Source organism: Equus quagga, chromosome 18 (assembly GCF_021613505.1).
Source record: "Equus quagga isolate Etosha38 chromosome 18, UCLA_HA_Equagga_1.0, whole genome shotgun sequence".
Classification (NCBI taxonomy): Eukaryota; Metazoa; Chordata; class Mammalia; order Perissodactyla; family Equidae; genus Equus; species Equus quagga.
This window is the reverse complement of record NC_060284.1, coordinates 29379955-29403301: the sequence shown is the minus strand read 5'-3', so window position 1 is coordinate 29403301 and position 23347 is coordinate 29379955. Positions and strand designations below refer to the sequence as shown.

Below are 23347 nucleotides of genomic sequence, written 5' to 3'. Positions count from 1 at the left end.
TCTCCCTAGGTGAGCTCACCCAGTCCCATGGCTTTAAATACCATCTATATGCTGAGTTCTAAATTTATACCTCTAGCTCTGACCCAAGCTTCAGATTTGTACATGAAACTGCCTATCTGATGTAACCATTTTCATGCTAAAAAGGCTATTCAAACTAACATCCAAAATAGAACACTTCATTTTCATCTTCTCCTCCTCTTACTCTACCCACGAAAGCTTTCTTCTCTTCCTGTCTGTCTATTCTTAGCAAATGACACCATCCAACCAGTTTTTAAGCCAAAATTCCGGCAGCCATCTTGATTCCCAATATCTAATCCATCAAAGAGTCTTACCAACTCTATCCATAAAATATATCTCCAATCTACTCTCTTCTCCCTCCACTGTCATCTTCCTAGTCGAAGGTTTTTGTCTGCCTACTGTCCTACTAACAGGTGATTCCCTGCACCTAAATCTAGCACCTAGCAGGTGCTCATTAAATATGTTGAATAAATTAACAAATACAATCTTACTAAATAGTGCAAAATAATCTTAACTTTTAAAATATTCATGAATAATAGATATTTAGCACAGAAACTTTGGGAAACAGATTTTCGAAGATAAAAATCACTTCCCAGACTTTACTTACGAATGGTTATGGCTCAATATCATTATTCATTTTGTCAATTATTAACACATTTTTCATGCTTTTCACAGCACTATAATTTACCCCCATGCATCTGTTATTTGCATTGTCAGTGAAACTCACCTCCCCAAGAGACATTTTGGTTGTTGCTTCTTCCTGCTCAGCCTTGCTTTTCCTGATTAATCCTGGAGCTTGTTGACCTCTTGATTATCTATACACTCTGTGCCTGTCACAGCCCAGGACTCAGCTCACCCAGCAGACATTTATTTGTTCAGAAGTTCCCCACTTTGTTCCTGTCCCTGCCTACCACCTAGCTCCTCCCTGCAGTCCTCAGCCTTCTTGTCAGGAACACTAACAGTTTGACCCTAGCCTTGATTCAAAATAACTCAACCAATAACTCCAAACAATGTCTGCTACCCCACCCTCTTTGATTCTCCGTATTTACTGGCAGCCCCTAAATGCTTGATCACACCCATTCATTTCAGCTGCATGACAGGTATGGTCAAATAGATTTTTCCTACAGATACAGGTAATTACACTAGTGAAGGAATGGAGTATGAGGAATGCAAGGGCGTCTTCTGGGGCCTGGAGCCTAGTAATTATTAATATACCCGACATCTGCATTGGCTGTGTCAGTTTATGAAGCCATCTCAGACACACCATCTTCACAGCAATCCAAATGCTATTATTTGCCTACCCAACACTCACCTTTCCTCCACCCTGCTCCAACTTCCTTCTCTCCAAGAGAATGTCCATTTTGTTCATGACCCACCCTCCATCAAAGGGCAGATACAACAGGTGAGTTGTATGTCATCCTCCACCCTACCCAGCCAGCTTTGAGGTCTCACTCCTTTTATGAATGGGGAAGTGATATGAATATGGCCAGAAGGAGTGAAAGAAAATGTGCTGTGAGGAGTTCTGGAAAGGGTTTCCTCACCCTTAAAACAAGATCCTCAGTGACAAGATCACCTCTTTTTTGGCTCTGGAGATGGCCCTGTCTAGATGTAATTTCTTTTTTTTTTTTTTTAAAGATTTTATTATTTTTTTCTCCCCAAACCCCCTGGGTACGTAGTTGTGTATTTTTAGTTGTGGGTCCTTCTAGTTGTGGCATGTGGGATGCCGCTTCAGTATGGCTTGATGAGCGGTGCCATGTCCTCGCCCAGGATTGGAACTGGCGAAACCCTGGGCTGCGGAAGTAGAGCGCGAGAACTTAACCACTCAGCCACGGGGCGGCCCCTGGACGTAACTTCTGAGACCACTAACATCTTCTATTAAATATGAGGAGAGAGAGTCTTAGGTTGAAACCATTGCTGAGAACAGCACAGCGGGAAGATGAAAGAAAACTACAGCCTTTGCAATATTCTTAAGCTCTTTTTCATACTATGCCAGAGGCCCTACAGCTGGACTTCCAACTACGTATTTGGAAGCCCAGGGGATTCTAATTCCATCAAAATTTGAGAGGCACTGACTTCCAAGGCCACAGCCATAAACCTTCACCACCACTTACTAGGTAAGTAGTTTTAGCCAAATTATTCAACTTTTATAGAATCCATTTCTTTATCTGTAAAGAGGGGAATAATATTCATCTTATGGCCTTATCATAAGGATGTAGGGTTAAGAGGATTTGATGGAACACTGAATACGGGAAGTGCTGTGAGGTCTATTAGCCAGAAAATAATGCCACAAAGTCCCTAAATATTTCCCAAACTTGCTTGCTGATAGAAATTGACACACTGATTAGACAAGCTGATCCCAGGCCTGTCCTCTGGAGATTCTGATTCAGCAGCTCCCTACGGACTTCGAGAGACTGTATTTTTTAAAACACATCCTAGGCTCTGGGGAAGTGTGGTAATCAAGCAAGTTTGAATTTAGCAAGGGAACACACGATGTAAAACTCCTATGCAGCAGGATTTAGGATTTCTGGTTTTTAAATCTAAATCTGCTATTGTTTCACTCAGGCAATGTTTCACCTTTCTGGACCCGTTTACGCATCTGTGTAGTCGTCCTATCTAACCTGCAGGTCTACAGCGGACTGAAGGCAAATCACATGTGGGGTGAAACGGCTTCTCTAATCCAGTATTTTCATATTGCTGCAATGTGCATTAAGTAGATACAAAAATAAGCAAATTAGGGTTGGCAGAGACGTTGGCTTTAATGGTAAAATTAACGGAAATGATGAATGGTAGGACGATGCCTTCTCTACCTTGAGCCACTGAGCTTCCACTCCTCTCAGGATCATGGCATGACTTGAGGTGATGACCCTCAGCTACTCTGGTCACACTGTTGTGAAAACGCCTAGAAAAGTTAAAAACATGAGTGTTGGGAAAGAGGAGATTTGGATGAGGGCCCTAAATTCACTTTTTGGACCAAGGTATGTTTTACTGGCAAACACTTTCAGTAATGTCTGCATGTGCAACAGAAACATTTCCCTCGACGCTCTAAAAAGAAGAAAAAGAAAAGAAGAGAAAGACGACGCGGGCCATCGGCCTCAAGTGGAGTTCACGAAGTTGGGAGCGCTGAGAGACACCTAACTTGGGAGCTCCGGGGCCCGTAGGGCGCACAGGACGCCCGATCTCGTCACAGGCAGAAACCAACCTCCTCCAGCCCTTCACTTGCCCAACGTCACCTTACGCTTGAACGACGGCCGCGCAGAGGCCGGCGGGCCCGCCCCCAAGGTCGTGAGAGCCCGGACTTCCGCCTCAGGCCCCGAACTCCTCCCAGCGCAAGCCAGCCCAGCCCAGCAAGAGGCTCCACGCGCCGAGTCTGAGTCTCCTCAGCGCCCGTAGTTCTTGAACTTTGACCGCCCTCAGAGCCGGCGCTGGGGGATGGCACGCATGCGTCGTTCCTTTCAATGGCTGGCGCCCTCATCCTAGCCGCGGCGGGGGGAGCGGTGGCGGTGTTCCTGGCCCTGCGGCTATGGGCAGTGCTTCATTCGCAGGTCTCTGGGCCCCGGGAGTCTCTCAGTCTCCTAGTGGTCGCTGGGTCCGGTAAGTGTCAGGGCTGTGACTGTCGGGCTTGGGTCGGTCACTACAAACCCCAGAGTACACCGCGACGCTCTTCGCTGGTCTCCTTAGAGCTTTTTGGAGAATTGCATGCTGAGATTTGTAGTTTCTCTGCGTTATCGGAACCGGTCAGTCCAGCCGGGGCAAAATGCTGGTCGGCTGACGCGGCGCAGGCGTCATTAATGCCAAATGAGTAACTTAGACCTGTCTTTAATTAAGCTTCTCTGTAGCGTGTATTTTCCTAACAAATTATTAGTGAACAGAGGGGACGCAGAGCCTTTTGATGCTTACATGCAATTTCCCTGAATAAAAATGGCTCTTTTGCATTATTAATCTGGGCATCTTGAATTTAGTTTAGGAATCGCGGATACTACATGATAAATGAGGCAAAGTGAATTGTCACGTTTATAAATATACAAAATCCCTGAGGATAGAAACAGTTATCTATTGACGTGGAACAATGCTTCAAGATAGTGTGTCAGAGTACAAACAACAAGCTGCCCTATTAGGTAATACACTCTAAACAGACACAGCTCACCAGCTCTGTAGGCGCTTACAATTTAAATGGACGTTTCTGACAGAGATATACAAATACATGCTGCGTAGATTTAGAAATTCCAAGAGATTGCATCCAGATAGAAGAATATTTGTAGGATGAGCAAACGTTCTAAACTTATGTTCAAGGATAATTCGTTACTTTGTTCACTTAATATATTTTGGGCCATAGGGGAGGCCAGGCAATATGGGAAGCTCTAGAAATAACAAAACTGACTGATACATCTTGCTGTGGAGTGCTGACTGCGTCCAAAACAGTGTGAAAAGTGAGACGGTACAGCAGTGAATGAAATGGAGGATATAGAAAAAGTAGCAGAAAACAAAAACCGAAATGGGTACTTACCACACTGAGAGAAGTGCTATAATCTGGGAAATACAAACTGCTATGGAAGTCTTCTGGAAGGGCACCACTTTGTCTGAACTTGAGACAAGAAACTTCCTGGAAGAAGTGATGTCTAAACTGAGACTTGAAGGATGACAAAGAACTGGTCAGACAAAGAGGATCTGGGGCTTTGAGGGCTGGGAGGATGTGGAAAGAAGGCCATAGCGCTTGGAATGGCCAGAGGTGAGAGGGCATTATTGCATTGAGTTCAACGTGGGGAGGTAAACCCAGTCCAGATCCTAAAGGGCGTTTTAATCGATTGGCATTACTCCACTGCTTCATACCACGTAAGGGTTAGGACCACAGGCCTCTAGATTGGCGTAACACTGGAGTTGGATCACATCTCTGCCACTTAGTAACTTGGTGATCTTGGGCATATTAGTTAACGTCACTGAGCTTTCTGTTTCCACCTCGAAAAACGTGGGATGAGAAGAGATTAAATGTGGTAGTATTTAAAGTGTTTAGTGAAGTGCCTGGCAGATAGTAAGCATTTAATAAATGGTGACTAATGTTAGTCCTGGTAGCAAAGGGATCTTTTAAAGTACTATTGAATGCAGAGTGTTAAATCCAAGCTTTCACAAAGATCATTCAGCCTGCATTGTCAAGAGAATGTTTTGACAAAGACTGAGGTAGGAAGACATGTAAGTCTTTTGAATAATTCCAGTGACGGATGATGACAGCCTGACTACAGTGATAGATGTGGGGATGGAGAGAAGTATATACATTTAAATGAAATTTAGGAGGTAAAAAATCACAGGACTTGTGGATTGAAAGTGAGGGGTGAGGGAAGGAGGAGCTCAAGAATGATGTCCAGGTTTCTGTCTTGAACAAATGGTTGGATGGATGGTAGAGCCATTCACTTGACAGAATTAGGTTTGGTGCAGTGGGAACCAAAATTAGGATTGATAATTCGTCTGGAAAGTGGTGCCCTCTGTCATTCAAACCACTCAGGGGAGGGAGAGGTCAAAGACCTCAAAGAATCATCCAAGTCAAAGAAAGACTTGTAATCAGTAAACAGTTTAATAGTTCATGCCCAGAAGTTTAGAGGAGGGAGAAGGCATTTTCAATGTTTACCTGGACTACTAAAAAGCATTTAATCCTTAGATACCATAAAATAGTATTAATCAACCACTCATATTCAAAGAACATCGGTCAGAATTACTGCTTCTCTTTGAAACACTATATGATCTCCTTAGGCAAATTTTAGATTTAATATCGAGCACTCATCTATCCATCCATTCGATAATAGGAATGCCTCCTATTTTGTAGGCACTGGAGGTACAGCAGGAACAAAATGAACAAAAATCCCTGTCATCATGGTGCTTGCCTTCTAGTTGCATAAGGTTGGAGGGAGACAAAAACAAAAGAAATAAAAAGACAGCGTAGTAGATTGTATGGTGATAAAGGACTGTGAAATAGAGAAAAGGAGTTGCATTTTAGACAGAATTGAGAGGAATCCTCCCTAGGGAGCTATCCAACAGCAAGAGGCCAGAGTTGCTGGAGTAGACTGAGTAAGGGGGGGAAGAAGCAGATGAGACCCAAGAGGGAACAGAGTAAGGGGTCGGATTACAAGAGGCCTTTATTCCGAATGAGAAGGGAAGCCATTGGAGGGTTTGAGCAGAGGTAAATAATTAACGAAGTATTGAATAATTAATAAATAATCAACTCTTTTTAATAGGATCCCACTGATGCTGTGTTGAGAATAGACTTAAGTGGACAGTTGAATAGACAAATGGAGCTGGGGGAACAGACCAGGAAGCCATGGTCATAATCCATGTGAGAGTGATGTGGCTTGAAGCAGGGGGGTAGCAAAGGAGGTGGTGAGAAGTGTTTTCATTCTGGGTATATTTTAAGGTACAACTGAGAAGATTTCGTTCCCAGAGAATATATCTTGTTAAAGAGTAAAATGGAAGACAAAGCCCATCATTTTAATGACTTTCTTCAGTGGCAAGGTGAAATTTTCAAAGAATGTATTCAGTGAGGATTTCCTTTTAAAAAAAAAGACTTAAAGCAGGTGTAATGAAGTTTTAATTGCAGTGAAAGATGTTGTGGATATTAGGTTTTTATCCTTAATTGGTCCAGCTGTGAAAACAAGTACCTACTTTGCAAACCACCACAGTTTTTCAAGGCTAAAAGCAAAAGTACTAAAATGAGTATAAATCAGCTGGGTAAATTACTTGCCCCAGCCAAGAAGATGGGTGATAAGTTATAAAGTTAAAGTTTGATTCTAATTCCGGGAACTCACACTTAAGCTATGCCAATTTTATTTCTATATGTAATTCCTTCTGGAATCCAGAGAGTAATCCTTCCCTTTCCACTGTAAGAGAATATATGCATTGGGAGAAAACACATGCTTAAGTTGTTTGATCATCTTTCTATATGTTCACTTTATCACTTTTGAAAGCACTTTCTTACAACAATAATGGAGGTGGGGGGCGGGGAGCTTTGTAGGTAGGGGGAACAGTGTGACCAGAGGCAAGGAGGAGGTCACAAATAAGATGGATACAGAGGATTTTAAGGACATCAGCTTGGCTGAGGCTGGGAGATTGTGAAGTGAAACTGGATAGGTATGATACGGCTCGTTGGTAAGGAATTTGATTGTTTTGCTTAAATAGTAATTAGTTAATGTTATAGGTAGATGTTCTTTGGAGTTTTTTCCATGAAGGAAACCTCAGTGAACACAGTTGATTTTTAAATGCATAGTTTTGAAATTAAAGTTAAAATTTGGAGACTGTACAGTTTCAAAAATTGAAGATACAGTTGTTTGATGAAACTGGTCAATACGTATTTGCAAACCTGCGGTGTGCTAAGACTTCTGTTAGGAGCAGGGGTTATGGTGGTGAACAGAAGTCTTCCTTAGGAAGTCCTGAGCCCTGCAGTAAGTACTCATAGATCCCTGCTGTTGCTTCTCAATGCAGACACCTTCAGTGACTGTCTTCCAATTTTTCACCCTACTGTCCTGACCTTATTTCACCCTCCTCCTTCTTACCAGTGTTCGCCTCTTCCCTTCAACAAACATCTCAGATCTTGCCATCTCATGTCCTAGTAATCCTGCCCCTGCCCAGTGGCCTCCCTGCTCCTGTCTGTCCATTAGCTTCACCTTTCAAGTCGTCTCAGTGTTTACCAAGGATCTCCCCTACTCTTATGCAGTGATTTTTCATAACCATTTGCTTAACCACTCCCTCTGTGTTTAAATTTTTCTTGCTGTCTTGCATGGCTCTTTATGTATCTGTGTGTGTCTTGCCCCTCTCCCACCAGGTTTTTGATAACAGGAACTGTGTCTTACACTTCTGTGTACTTTCCTAAGCACCTACTGCTAGTCGTATAATACTGCTAGTATTTTTATACATTTATTATCTTCTTCCCTCATGTAAAAGTAGTATTTATACAAGGTCATAGACTGTTGTTTCCAGATGTTCCTTCCGTCTTTTAAGAAATACACAAAACATAACGTTAGTATAACATAGTCAAATGGATATGTCCGTTGCGGGTTTCTTAATCTTAGGTCTTCTGATATTTTTTCCAGGTGGGCATACCACTGAGATCCTGAGGCTGCTTGAGAGCTTGTCTAATGCTTACTCTCCTAGACACTATGTCATTGCTGACACTGATGAAATGAGTGCCCATAAAATAAATTCTTTTGAACTAAATCGAGCTGATAGAGACCCCAGTACCACGGTAAGTGATAGTTTCTATTTCTAACAAAGTTACAAGTTGTGTATTGAGTTTTATTATCTCTGGAAACAATATCGTGGCACTTTAGTACCCTGATCACACAAGGCAGTCTCAATGTTTATGGCTGATGAAATATATCAAAAGAAATTCTTTCTGTAAAATTTCTTTAAAATAAAGAATTTCTTTAAAATAAATCTTGAAATAAAAATGGTTGCTTAAATTTATTATATTCTCTTTTATTCTTTGAAATAGAGGAAATTGTTTTTCAGTTAATTCCAACTGTGAAAATTGTTTTATTTATGCTTACATACATAAAGCATGCAGTTCATGTGGTTATTGGCGCTTCATTAAAGTTCTTTATCAATGTATTGCATTTATTGATAATTTGATTTATCTATGACTACTTATTCTGCAAATCAGATTTGTATCTGCCTTTAAAATTACTTCTCTGCTCCTGGTTGCTCAGTTCATTTTAATGTTTTATTCAGAATTTGGGGTAAAAGAAAAAAGTGAAAGTACTTCTTTATCAAGGAAGAAAACTAGAGCTATTCCTTCTGTAGATCATCTCCGTCCGTCTCTTTCACTGGTACCTGCCAAGCCATGGGCTGCAATAGGTCACTCACGACTGAACTCCAGCTCAGACCATTCAAAGTGATTCTCTGGGCTTTTGGGACTTGGAGACCCAGAGAATGGAGGCAGTCTTTTTTCAGGGGCAAACTCTGTAAAAGATAAAACTTAGGAGCTACTGGCAGTCATGTTTTCACCTAGTGGATAAAGACAGACTACAGATAGAGAAAAGAATGAGGTTAATATGCAGGAAGAATAAAGTGAGAAAACAGATGGCGAGCCCTGCCTTCAGAGACTCCCGAGGCCCAGCTGCATCTGTGGGTCCTGGCTTGGTGGTTCTTATCTTCTTGGAAATCAGGATCCACTAATATAACTCCTCTCCCACTTCACCCTCGCTCCCCCTCCTGCTTCCCACCCCAGACCATTTTTAAGCTTGTTTTAGTTGAGTTCTGGTCACTTGTAAACATGATCCCTAACTAAAACACTATTAAAATGTATTCTTGGAGAATCCGTGTCAAACAAGATCAGAATCTGCCTGCTGTTATTTAGTCATAGCAAAAGGTATGGTATGTTTTTTCTATGTGGGAGATGAGCCAAAATGCTTCATTTCTGTTTTAGGCATCAATACTGTATTAGTTGCCTAGGCCTGCTGTAACCAAGTACCACAAACTGGATGGCTTCAAACAACAGAAATTTATTCTCTCTCAATTCTGGAGGCTAGAAGTCCAAAATCAAGTGTCAGCAGGGCCTTGTTCTCTCTGAAGCCTTAGGGGGTTTTTCCTTGCCTCTTCCTGGCTTCTGATGGTTGCCAGCAGTCCTTGGCCTTCCTTGGCTTGTAGCAGCATCATTCCAGTCTCTGCCTCTGTTGTCACAGGGCCATTCCCATGTCTGTGTCTTCACATGCCCTTCTTATAAGGACACCAGTCATTGGATTTAGGGCCCACCTTGGTCCAGTGTGACCGTATCTTAACTTGATTACATCTGCAAGACCCTATTTCCAAATAAGGTCACATTCAAAGATTCTAGCATTTTTGAAGGGCACTTTTCATCCCTGTGTGCCAGTAATTGACTTTTTCAATAATGTGTGAGACAGATAGTGGTATCCCCACTTTACAAATGAGAGAAATGAGACTCAGAGTCGTAAATAACTCGGTCAAGTTCCCTCCAAATATGTAGCACTTACCTACACGTGTCTTCTCCAGTGCCCCTGCTTTGTCCACACGGGGCACTCTGCCTCTTGTGATCCTTTTCCAACTCAAAGTACTGAGTGAGAGAACAGTGCCTTAGGAATTCTTATCTAAGCCATCAGAGAATATTATTATTTAATCTCTTATAAAAAGTATTATAATGTAGCAGACTACTTAAAAAAATATAAAGATCAAGTAATTACAAAATTCTTACTGTTTTCAGCCTGAGGAACAGGTATCTTTGTTTTTACCCAGTTATTAGTGTGCATATTCTTTTCCTCTTTCCAAGGTTGCATCCACTTTGGAGCCTCCAGTTTTAATTTAGCGTACATATTGTATATTTCCCTCCAGGTCTGTCATCATACGTACTGTTTATTTGCTGAATTATTTCATGGTTTAGTGAAACGTTTGGAAGATTGTTCTATACTGTGGATTGATGATGCTTTAGAACCCAGTAAGTTGGGTTTGATTCACTTTAGTAAGAAAGCCAAAGATTTTGGATTTTTTAAAATGCCATTATTTTTCCCTGCTGTTGAAGTGGCACCGCAGTGTAGGACTGAGTGTCTCTGTTAAGACTTCCTTCTTCCATCAATTAATTTACTGCTGGAGCAACACAATCCTCGTTAGAGAAGAACACTATCGCATTCCTGAAGAGTCTCTACTCATAAATCTGAAGCTGGGAAGAGTTTCCGCAGAGATGCAGAGGAGAGCCACTGAGGGCGGTAGCATGAACATGCCTGTTGTCCTGCTGGCTACCCCTTTGTGCCACACTTGGAGGAGAGGAGGCAGGGTGGAGAGACACCTTCCCACTGAGCTTTGTTAAAAGGAAGAATCCACTTATTCCTCTCTTTCTACACCACAGTTTCAGGGAGTTGTCCCTGCAGCCTCCCTGACAGCTATCCCTTCTACCTTCCATGGAGCTCACTAGACTGGGGAAAGGAGGAATCCTGCTGAAAAAATCAGTAGTAATCAATACATTTGCTGGCAGAGCCCTTATCAGCCAAGAATACTGAACAATCTAGATCTGTACTGTCTAGTACAGTAGCCACCAGTACTGGCCCAGCACCACTTACTGAGCTGTCCTTTTCCTACTGATCTGCAGTGCTACCACTGTGACATCAAGTTTCTATGTATGTATATCTCTATATCGAGCTTTCTTCTTTGTTAACTGGTTCATTTGTCTGTCCCTGAGCTAATATCAAGCTTCCTTAGTCTTACTCTTCAGAAGTGTCTTAATTGCTCTTTGTTTTTCACATAGGTTTTTGAAGTAGTTTTGACAAGTTCACAAAGAACCCTGTTGGAATTTTATTTGAATTGAGTTGAATCAGTACATCAGTTTGAGGAGAACTTACATCTGTATGGTGATAGCTTCCTTTCCAGGAACATCATCTCTTTCTCCATTATTTAGATCTCCTCTAATGCTTTTCAGTAACATTTCTAATTTTCTTTATAAGAGTCTTGCCTGTCTTTTGTTGTTTTTATTTCTAGGTACCTGTGTTGTTTTATTATAGCTGTAAGTGATGTATCTTTTATTGATATTTCTTGTGTTGTGGTATATGGAAATATAATTGATTTTTGTATAATGATCTTATAAGAACCACTTTGCTACATTCTAATTAATCCTAATATTTTGTACACTTTTGTGTTATCTATGAAGATAATCTCATCATCTGCAAATAGTAACAATTATGATTCTTTCTAATCCTTACACTTTTTATTTCTTTTTCTAATTTTGTTGTTAGAACTTCCAGAACAATAATGAATATGAAGCGGTGTACTGGTCATCCTTGCATTATTTCTGACTTTAAAAATCTGCCAAGATGGGGCCGACCCAATGGCATAGTGGGTAAATTCACATGCTCCACTTCAGTGGCCCCAGGTTCGCATCCCAGGCTTGGCCCTACACCGCTCATCAAGCCATACTGCAGTGGCATCCCACATACAAAATAGAGGAAGATTGGCACAGATGTTAGCTCAGGGCAAATATTCCTCACTAAAAAAAAAGAAAAAATTGCTGAAAGCTTTATTTTAAATCATATTTTGTTGATTTTTATCAATGTCTTTTCTATATCTGAGATTATCATGTAGTTTTTCTAATTTTGTCTGTTTATGTAGGCAGTTACATGGCATGAACTATGCTTGAATTCCTAGAATAAACTCAGTTTGTTCATAGTGTGTTATTTTTTAATGTATTGCTGGATTTTGTTTGCAAACATGGTGTTTAGGATTTTTTCATTTATGTTCATGAGCGAGATTGCCCTGTACTTTTCCTTTCTCATGCTGTTCTATAGTTTGGGTATCAAGGTTACACCAATCTCTCTGTGAGTAGAGTGTACACATTTTGTTCTTGGGAGGAATTTGTGTAAATATGGAATTAATTTTTAAGTTTTGTAGAACTTGTCTATAAAACCACCTGGCCCTGATGTGTTCTTTTTCTTGTGGTTATAGGACTCTTCAGGCTTTTTGTTTCTTCCTGAGTCAGTGTTGCTAAAATATTTTTCTAGGAATATGTCCATTTTTTGTAAGTTTGCAAATGTATTAGCATAAATATTTTCATAATATTCTGTTGTCATTTTTGTAGTCTGTGCTGTAGTGTTTGCATGGTATATCTTTCTCTAGCTCTTTATTTTTACTTTTTGGTGTGTCATTGTGTTTTAGGTGTGTCTTTTATGAAGGACATACAGCACAATTTTTAAAATTCAAAACTGAGAATCATTGTCTTTTTAACTAGCGTGTTTGGTACATGTACACTTATTATGATTACTAATGTATTGGATTTAGTTTTGATATTTTATTTGATTCTTTCTGCTTACGATACTTTTTCTTTGAATCTCTTTTTCCCTCTTTTTCTGTTTTCTGTTTGGATTAATTGAACTTTCTTTATTGTCCCTTTTTTCCTTCTCCTGGAGTGGAAATTATTCTACTCTCTTAGACATTATCTTTAAATTCATAACATGGATAGCTAATTTAAAGTTAAAAACTTAATATCTCTGTCCTCCTGAAAACCAAGGCTTTTAGAATGTTTTAACTGTGAGCACCTCCTCCCACCTTATATATTATTGTTAAGTATTTTGGTTCTACCTTGTTTTTATACCACTCAAATTACTTAGTACTATTATTATTTTATACAGTCATTGCTTATTTAGGTTTATATTGCATTTTGTTTGCTTACCAATGCTTATCCAGTGTGTTTCTTCCAAAAGTCTATCTTTTATTAATTCTTTCATGGAAGGTCTCTAAGTGCTATATTCATTCTGCGTTTTTTGTTTGCCTGAAAATGTTTTTTGGTTTTCCCCTTCCTTTGATTGCATTTTGCATTTAGAATTCTAGGTTAATTTTTTCTTCATAACTATGAATTTAGCATTCATTCATTTATTTAACAAGTCTTTATTGAATACCCACTGAATGCTAGTGATACAGTAGTGAATAAAACATACAAAAATCTCTGCCCTTATAATGCCTACATTCCAATGGGGGGATAATAAACAAGATAATTAAGTACAGTGTATAATGTGTTAGTAATAAATGCTAAGGAGAGGAGTAAGACAGGGAAAGGGAATAGGGTGTATTAGAAGTTGAAGGGAGGTTTCAATTTTAGGTAGCATGGCCAGGAAAGGTGGCATTTGAACAAAGACATGAGGGAGGTGAGGTATAAAGCCATCTGGGGAAAAAGAATTCTTGGGGAGGAAGCAATAACTGCAAAGAGGGCCTTGACGTGGGGCTGTGCCTGGCATGTTTGTGAAATAGCAAGGATGTCAGTGTGGCCAAAGTGAAGTAAGCAAAGGAGAGCTGAGTAGGTTATGAGGCCATGGAGGTCAAGGTGGGGATGTTGGACTCAGATTTTTTTTTTTCATTAAGGTCATAATAGTTTATAACATTGTGAAATTTCAGTTGTGCATTATTCTTTGTCAGTCACCATGTAAATGTTCCCTTTTACCCCTTATGCCCACTCTCCAACCCCTTCCCCTCTGGTAACCACCAATCTATTCTCTTTGTCCATGTGTTAGTGTATCTTCCACATCTGAGTAAAATCATATGGTGTTTGTCTTTCTCCGTCTGGCTTATTTCACTTAACATAATACCCTCAAGGTCCATCCATGTTGTTGTGAATGGGATGATTTTGTCTTTTGTTATGGCTGAGTAGTATTCCTTTGTATATATATACCACATCATCTTTATCCCTTCATCAGTGGGCACTTGGGTTGCTTCCACATCTTGGCTGTTGTGAATTATGCTGCAGTGAACATAAGGGTACGTAAGTGTCTTTGAACTGTTGATTTCAAGTTCTTTGGGTAAATACCCAGTAGTGGGATAGCTGGGTTGTATGGTATTTCTATTTTTAATTTTTTGAGAAATCTCCATACTGTTTTTCATAGTGGCTGCACCAGTTTGCATTCCTACCAGCAGTATATGAGGGTTCCCTTTGCTCCAGCAGTTGTTATTTTTTGTCTTGGTGATTATAGCCAATCTAACCAATGTAAGGTGATATCTCTGTGTAATTTTGATCTGCGTTTCCCTGATGATTAGTGATGTTGAACATCTTTTCATGTGCCTATTGGCCATCTGTATATCTTCTTTGGGAAAATGTCTGTTCAGATCCTCTGCCCATTTTTGATCAAGTTGTTTGTTTTTGTTGTTGAGTTGTGTGAGTTTTTTATATATTTTGGAGATTAATCCCTTGTCAGATATGTGATTTGCAAATATTTTCTCTCAGTTGGTGGGCTGTCTTTTCGTTTTGTTCCTGGTTTCCTTTGCCTTGCAGAAGCTCTTCAGTCTGATCAAGTCCCATTTATTTATTTTTTCTTTTGTTTCCCTTGCCCAAGTAGACATGGTATTTGAAAAGATCCTTCTAAGACTGATGTCAAAGAGTACCCTACATATAGGACTTTTATGGTTTCATGTCTTACCTTTAAGTCTTTCCTCCATTTTGGGTTAATTTTTGTGTACAGCGAAAGATAATGGTCTACTTTCATTCTTTTGCATGTGGCTGTCCAGTTTTCCCCACACCATTTATTGAAGAGACTGTCCTTTATCCATTGTATGTTCTTAGCTCCTTTGTCGCAGATTAGCTGTCCGTAGATGCGTGGTTTTATTTCTGGGCTTTCGATTCTGTTCCATTGATCTGTGTGTCTGTTTTTGTATCGGTGCCATGCTGTTTTGATTACTATAGCTTTGTAGTGTATTTTGAAGTCAGGGATTGTGATGCCTCCAGGTTTGTTCTTTTGTTCTTAGGATGGCTTTAGCTATTTGAGGTCTTTTGTTGCCCCATATGAATTTTAGGATTCTTTGTTCTATTTCTGTGAAGAGTGTCATTGAGATTCTGATTGGGATTGCATTGAATCTGTAGATTCCTTTGGGTAGTATGGACATTTTAGCTATATTTAGTCTTCTAATTCATGTGTGCAGAATATCTTTCCATGTGTTTATGCCATCATTGATTTCTTTCAATAATGTCTTATAGTTTTCATTGTGTAGGTCTTTCGCCTCCTTGGTTAAATTTATTCCTTGATATTTTATTCTTTTTGTTGCGAATGTAAATGGGATTGTATTCTTGACTTCTCTTTCTGTTAGTTTGTTAGTAGAGTATAGACATAACAACTGATTTTTGTAAGTTGATTTTGTACCCTGCAACTTTGCTGTAGTTGGTGATTATTTCTAATAGTTTTCTGATGGCTTCTTTAGGGTTTTCTATATATAAAATCATGTCATGTGCAAACAGTGAGAGTTTCACTTTTTCATTGCCAATTTGGGTACCCTTTCTTTCTTTTTCTTGCCTAATTGCTCTGGCCAAAACCTCCAATACTATGTTGAATAAGAGTGGTAAGAGTGGGCTCCCTTGTCTTGTTCCTGTTCTCAGAGGGATGGCTTTCAGTTTTTCCCTGTTGAGTATGATGTTGGTTGTGGGTTTGTCATATATGGCCCTTATTATGTTGAGGCACTTTCCCTGTATACCCATTTTATTGAGATTTTTTATCATAAATGGATACTGGATCTTGTCAAATGCTTTCTCTATGTCTATTGAGATGATCATGGATTTTTATTCCTCATTTTGTTAATGTGGTGTATCACATTGATTGATTTGCGGTTGTTGAACCATCCCTGCATCCCTGGTATAAATCCCACTAGATCATGGTGTGTGATCCTTTTAATGTATTGCTGTATTCAGTTTGCCAATATTTTGCTGAAGATTTTTGCATCTATGTTCATCAGTGATATTGGCCTGTAATTTTCCTTCTTTATGTTGTCATTGTCTGGCTTTGGGATCAGGATGATGTTGACCTTGTAAAATGTGTTAGGAAGTATTCCGTCTTCAACTTTTCAGAATAGTTTGAGAAGGATAGGTATTAAATCTTCTTTGAATGTTTGGTAGAATTCTCCAGAGAATCCATCTGGTGCTGGACTTTTATTTCTGGGGAGGTTTTTGATTACTGTTTCAATCTCTTCACTTGTGATTGGTCTATTCAGATTCTCTTATTTCTTCTTGATTCAGTTTTGGGAGGTTGTATGAGTCTAAAAATTTATCCATTTCTTCTAGATTGTCCAATTTTTGGCATATAGTTTTTCATAGTATTCTCTTAGTATCTGTTGTTATTTCTCCTCTTTCATTTCTAATTTTGTTATTTGAGCTTTCTCTCTTTTCTTCTTAGTGAGTCTGGCTAAGAGTATCTCAATATTGTTTATCTTCTCAAAGAACCAGCTCTTAGTTTCATTTATCCTTTCTACTGTTTTTTGTTTGTTTGTTTCAATATCATTTATTTCTGCTCTAATTTTTATTATTTCCCTCCTTCTGCTGACTTTGGGCTTTGTTTGTTCTTTTTCTAAGTCTGTTAGGTGTAGTTTAAGATTGCTTACTTGAGATTTTTCTTGTTTGTTAAGATGGGCCTGTATTGCTATGAATTTCCCTCTTAAGACTGCTTTTGCTGCATCCAATATGAATTGGTATGGTGTGTTTTCATTTTCATTTGTCTCCAGATATTTTTTGAGTTCTCTGATTTCTTCAGTGGTCTGTTGGTTGTTCAGTAACATGTTGTTTAGTCTTCACATATTTGTCATTTTCCCAGTTTTTTTCTTGTAGTTGATTTCTAGTTTCATATCATTATGGTTGGAAAAGATGCTTGATATGATTTCAGTCTTCTTAAATTTATTAAGACTTGCCTTATTTCCCAACATATGGTTTATCTTTGAGAACATTGCATGTGCACTTGAGAAGAATGTGTATTCTGCTGTTTTTAGATGGATTGTTCTATATGTATATTTAGTAAGTTAATCCCATCTAGTTTTTCTTTTAATTCCACTAGTTCCTTGTTGGCTTTCTGTCTAGATGATCTATCCATTGATGTAAGTCAGGTTTTAAGGTCCTCCACTATTATTGTGTTGCTGTTAATATCTCCTTTTAGGTTTGTTAATAGTTGCTTTAGGTAGTTTGGTGCTCCTGTGTTGGGTGCATAGATATTTGTAAGTGTTATGTCTTCTTGATGGAGTGTCCCTTTTATCATTATGTACTGCCCCTCCTGGTCTCTCATTACATTTTTATCTTGAAGTCTACTTTGTTTGATATAAATATGACAACACTCACTTTCTTTTTTTTTGTTGTTAATGTTATGATAGATTACAACCTTGTGAGATTTCAGTTGTACATTTTTGTTAGTCATGTTGTGGGTATACCACTTCCCCCTTTGTGCCCTCCCCCCACCCCCCCTTTTCCCTGGCACCACCGATAAGATCTCCTTGTCAATATACTAACTTCCACCTATGAGTGGAGTCATATAGAGTTCATCTTTCTCTGACTGGCTTATTTCACTTAACATAATACTCTCGAGGTCCATCCACGTTGCTGTGAATGGGCCAATTTTGTCTTTTTTTATGGCTGAGTAGTATTCCATTGTGTATATATACCACATCTTCTTTATCCAATCATCAGTTTCTGGGCATGTAGGTTGGTTCCACGTCTTGGCTATTGTAAATAATGCTGCGATGAACATAGGGGTGCAAGGGACTCTTGGGATTTCTGATTTCAGGTTCTTAGGATAGATACCCAGTAATGGGATGGCTGGGTCATAGGGTATTTCTATTTTTAACTTTTTGAGAAATCTCCATACTGTTTTCCATAGTGGCTGTACCAGTTTGCATTCCCACCAACAGTGTATGAGGGTTCCTTTTTCTCCACAACCTCTCCAACATTTGTCACTCTTGGTTTTGGATGTTTTTGTCAATCTAACGGGTGTAAGGTGATATCTTAGTGTAGTTTTGATTTGCATTTCCCTGATGATTAGCGATGATGAACATCTTTTCATGTGTCTATTGGCCATATTCATTTCTTCTTTTGAGAAATGTCTGTTCATGTCCTCTGCCCATTTTTTGGTCGGGTTGTTTGTTTTTTTGTTGTTGAGCCGTGTGAGTTCTTTGTATATTATGGAGATTAACCCTTTGTCAGATAAGTGGCTTGTAAATATTTTTTCCCAATTAGTGGGCTGTTTTCTTGTTTCAATCCTGTTTTCCCTTGCCTTGAAGAAGCTCTTTAGTCTGATGAAGTCCCATTTGTTTATTCTTTCTATTGTTTCCCTCAACTGAGGAGTTATAGTGTCTGAAAAGATTCTTTTGAAACTGATGTCAAAGAGTGTACTGCCTATATTCTCTTCCAGAAGACTTATTGTTTCAGGCCTAATCTTTAGGTCTTTGATTCATTTTGAGTTTATTTTGGTGTGTGGTGAAAAAGAATGGTCAATTTTCAATCTTTTACATGTGGCTGTCTCACTTTCTTTTTTTTTGCCATTAGCTTGGAGTATCATCTTCCATCTCTTTACTCTGAGTCTGTGTTTGTCTTTAGAGCTGAGATATGTTGCCTGGAGACAGCATATTCTTGGGTCTTGTTTTTTAATCCATCCAGCCACTTTGTATCTTTTGATTGGAGAATTCAATCAGTTTACATTTAGAGTGATTATTGATATATAAGGGCTTAATGCTGCCATTTTATCACTTGTTTCCAATTGTTCTCTATTTCTCTTGTTTGTCCTCTCATGTATTTCAGATTGCCAGTTCAGTTTAGTAGTTCTCTGTGTTAGTTTTCTCAGTTTTCTCTTTATTTATCATTTGTGTCTCTGTTCTGATTATTTGTTTAGTGGTTACCATGTGGTTTGTATAAAAAATCTTGGAGATGAGAAAGTCCATTTTCTGATAGCCTCTTATTTCCCTAGTCTAAGCAGATTCCATCCCTTTCCCCTTCCCCTTCTAAGTTGATGTCATAACTTGTTTGGTTTTATGTTGTGAGTTTGTGGTTAAAATGACAAGATTATAGTTATTTTTGATGTTTTCCTTCCCATTATCCTTAATGTTATAATTAAGTGTTTGCTAACCTGTTCTGATAGAGAGCTGCAATTTTCTCATTTTGTCTGCCTGTTTATCTCCTTGCTCAAGGCTTTGTATATCCTTTCTTTTTTTTTCCGCTATGAAGGCCTTCTTGATCATGTCTAGTGGGAGGGTCTTGTGGCCATACACTCCCTCAGCTTTTGTTTATCCGGGAAAGTTTTTATTTCTCTATCATATCTGAAGGATATTTTCACTGGATAGAGTATTCTTAGCTGAAAGTTTTTGTCTTTCAGAATTTTGAATATATTATTCCACTCTCTCCTAGCCTGTAAGGTTTCCGCTGAGAAATTGGCTGAAAGCCTTAAAAGGGTTCCTTTGTAAGTTATTTTCTTCTGCCTTACTGCCCTTAATATTTTTTCTTTGTCATTGACTTTTGCCAGTTTTACTAATATATGCCTTCGAGAAGGTCTTTTTACATTTGATGTAATTTGAATTATACTAGCTTCTTTGACTTGTAATTCTTGCTCTTTCCCCTTGTTTGGGGAGTTCTCAGCTATTATTTCTTTGAACAAGCTTTCTACTCCTTTCTCCCTTGCTTCTCCCTCTTGAATACCTATAATCCTTATGTTGCATTTCCTAATTGAGTCAGATATTTCTTCAAGAATTTCTTCATTTCTTTTTAGTCTTAGTTCTCTCTCCTCCTCCATCTGAAACATTTCTATAGTTCTGTCCTCCAAATTCCTAATTCTCTACCCCATAATGTCAGCTCTGTTATTCAAGGACTCCAGATCTTTCTTTATCTCATTCATTGTGTTTTTTATCTCCAACATTTCTGATTGATTTTTTTATAGTTTCAACCTCTTTTGTGAAGAATTCCCTCTGTTCATTAATTTTATCCCTGATTTCATTGAACTATCTTTCTGAATGTTCTTGTAACTTGTTGAGTTTTTTTATGATAGCTATTTTCAATTCTCTGTCATTTAGGTTGTAAATTTCTCTGCCTTCAGGATTGATTTCTGGGTGCTTGTCATTTCCCTTCTGGTCTGGGGTATTAATATAGCTCTTCATAATATTTGATGGGGTGGATTTTTGCCTTCGCACAGTAGTAGTATCTGATTGCAGATTCCACCTGCTGCCATTGGAGTGAGTCAGGAGCTGTGTGTTTTGAGCCCACTGCAGTCCCTGGCATCTGTGCATGTTGGAATCTATACTGACAGGGCCCTGTCTGCAATTGCCTGCTCGCCACTGCTGCTTTACAAACATATGCACATGCCCTCTGACAGGGGTCCCTTGCTCTGGCCCACCGGCAGAGATAGTGCACTGGGCAGGGGGAGGGGTGCTTTCTTTCGCATGCATGATCACCAGGATGCTTCACTCTGCCCTCGTTATCTGCCCTCCTGGGGTGCTGGCTTGCTGAAGACACCCCTGCAATTGCTTAGCCTCCTCTGTATCAAGCTTTCCCATGGCTCATAGGCAACTCGGTGAGCAAAGGCATTCCCACAGAGAGCTGCCCCTCCCCCCTCTCCTATTAGAGCCATGTGCAGTCCTGGGCCCTAGATCACTGCCAAGGAGGGAGAGGAGATCCCCTTACCTCCTTCCACTTCCTCCTGGCGTGTCCAGCACCTCCACCTTCACACATGTGGCTCTGTGAGTCTCTCAGATGTCTGTTGTGTTGTGTGAATGTCCTCTGTTGGTTTATGAATGTCCTTTTTGTTGTATCTTACTGGGGAGAGTCTAAGGGAAGAGCTCACTCTGCTGTGATGCTGACATCTGGACTCCGATTTCTTCAGACGTCCTGGTCCATTTTGAGTCTTAGATTTTTTTTTTCCCTGTGAGTGACATGGGGAGCCATTTGGAGGTTTTAGGTAGAAGAGTGATGTGATCGGACTTATATTTTAATGGGATCATTTTGGCTGCTAAGTAAACTAAAGGGGAAAAGGACAGAAGTGGAGAAAGTAGTTTGGAGGCTCTTGCAGTAATCCAAATGAGAGAACAGTATGACTTGGTCCAGGCTAGTAAGAGTGGATGTGATGGCAAGTAATCAGATTCTGGATATATTCTGAAGATAGGGCTAATATGATTTGCTGGCAGGTAAGATGTGGGGTGTGGGGAAAAAATGAGGAGCGGAGGATGACATTCAGATTATTGACCTGAGCTACCAGGAAAATAGGGTTGCCATTCATTTACATGAGGAAGATTACATAAGGGAGCAGGAGGGCTAAGTGTGGGTTGCCTGTAAACAGTCAAGCAAAGATATAGACTCTGCAGTTTGGATCTGTGAGTCTGAAGTTCAGGAGGGAGGTCTGATCTGGTATATGAATTCTGGAATTGTCTGTGTTTACATGATGGTACTTAAAACAAGAATCTGGGTGAGATCACCCAGGGACTGAGTGTGGTTAGAAAATGAAGAAGACTAAATAAAAACTAAGCCCAAGGTACCCTAACTTTCAAATATGGGGGAGCTGTTATTGTTGTGGAACTATCAAATGTTAATTTGTTCTTCCTTTGTAGGCCTCTCCTCCTGAACCTGCAGAGGCATCAAACCCTAGCCCTAGTTTTCTGACATTATTACGTCTTCCTCTCTAAATTCAGTGTCACAGGCTGTCTGCTCCCTTTTCGTTTTCTTCTTGTTTCTGGCACGTGTGGATCTCCCTTCTTTCCAGTTGTTATATTTCTTAGAGGAGTTTAATCTGTTTGTAGAAGGAGGGTTTTCAGGTTCGTTTATATTGCCATCTTGCCAGAATGAAAGTCAAATTCATTTTCTGATTACAGTCAGAGTTTTAGTATATCTTTTGTGCAGATGCCTATTCTGGACTATTTGTATGAATAGCACCGCCCCACACCCACCCAATTTTCCTCACTTTTTTTTCTCATGTGCCCATACCAACTGCAGTTTCCTAGCTATAGATGATACTGCTGTGGTTAAAGGCCTTGAGTATCTTTTTATAATTTAATTTTTTCAGACGTCTTAAGTGAACCAGAAAAGCTGTACCATTTTAAAGCATTAGCGGTAATTGCACTCTCTGCCTGGGCAAGATGTCTCATCCATATCACTCAGAATAAAAGTGCATCGATTCTCACTTGGTGCTGGTGAGAAGCCAAAACGCACATTTTCAACACAAGCCTGCTCTTCCAAAAACGTAAGGAAAACCTTCCCAGAAATTGGAAGATACAAATTACCCACTGTCAGTCACTTAGAATTACCCAAGTAGCATAAGAATTTTTTATTGTTTGGCTTATACCTTATTCTGATATGGAATTATTCAATGAATTTCTAAATGTTTTGCTCGTTTGTAGAAAAAATATTTAAATGCTCAGATTTACCTATTTATGCTAGATACAAGTATAGAGCAGATTTTTAAGCTAAATTTTAAATTAGTAATGTAATCTTGTAATTAAATGGTAGAGATGACCTACTTCGGTTGCAGAAACTTCATTGAATTTTCTCCTGATTCCGCTGATTCAGTGTATTTTTTTAATGGTGTTTACAATCTTTAGGTACATAATTGACCTTATTTTTAATTACGTAAGAGTGAAGAGAAATAATTATTCCTGGTACACTTTTTAACTCTACTGTTAGCCTGTGCTTCTCTGAGTAGTTTAAGTAGCTTTTTAAGAGAAACAGGCTTCCCTTGGGAGAAACATCTCAATCGCACTCAAATGAAGCAACTGAGATTAGAAAGGTGAGGAGCGGAAAGCTTAGCAAAAAAGCCAAAAGACAAAAAAGCCAATGTTTAGCTGTGAAATTACTTATATGAAAAAATATCTTGAAAAGGCTTCTAAAGAAAGTGTAATTTCCACTGGGATTAGTCCTAAAGTAAAGAGTAGCTAAAGTAATATCGTTTAGAAAAATTGGATAGTAACCATTCCAAATAGAGCCAATTACTAGAGCTATATTTTCTGAAGGTAAGTGAAAAATCAAAACCAGAGCTTTCTTCTTGTAAAGCAGAATCCCCTCGTTGGCCTGTGTTTCAGCAGGGCCATCCACCCCTGTGAGACGTGGAAGGAAATAGGCTCACAGCGTCACACTGTGGATTTTGGTTCATTCTTT

The 23347-nt window shown here is 39.3% G+C and overlaps 2 protein-coding genes across 4 annotated transcripts in view; one reads left to right on the top strand and one right to left on the bottom strand.

The window, feature by feature from the left end:
- The window catches only part of TLCD4 (TLC domain containing 4), a 99119-nt gene extending 94494 nt beyond the window's left edge, over nt 1-4625 (bottom strand). For 2 of the 3 annotated variants that reach the window (XM_046645577.1, XM_046645576.1), the window contains exon 1: nt 746-949. The gene's annotated coding sequence lies outside the window, so the exon portion shown is untranslated. Of the gene's footprint in view, nt 1-745; nt 950-2825; nt 2918-4522 lie in introns of those variants that run through there. The other variant, XM_046645579.1, reaches the window with a different exon arrangement.
- The window catches only part of ALG14 (ALG14 UDP-N-acetylglucosaminyltransferase subunit), a 90590-nt gene continuing 70574 nt past the window's right edge, over nt 3332-23347 (top strand). The window contains exons 1-2 of the mRNA XM_046645583.1: nt 3332-3609; nt 8088-8239. Of these exons, the coding sequence (XP_046501539.1) occupies nt 3474-3609; nt 8088-8239 (288 nt within the window). The 5' untranslated portion in view covers nt 3332-3473. The remainder of the gene's footprint in view (nt 3610-8087; nt 8240-23347) is intronic.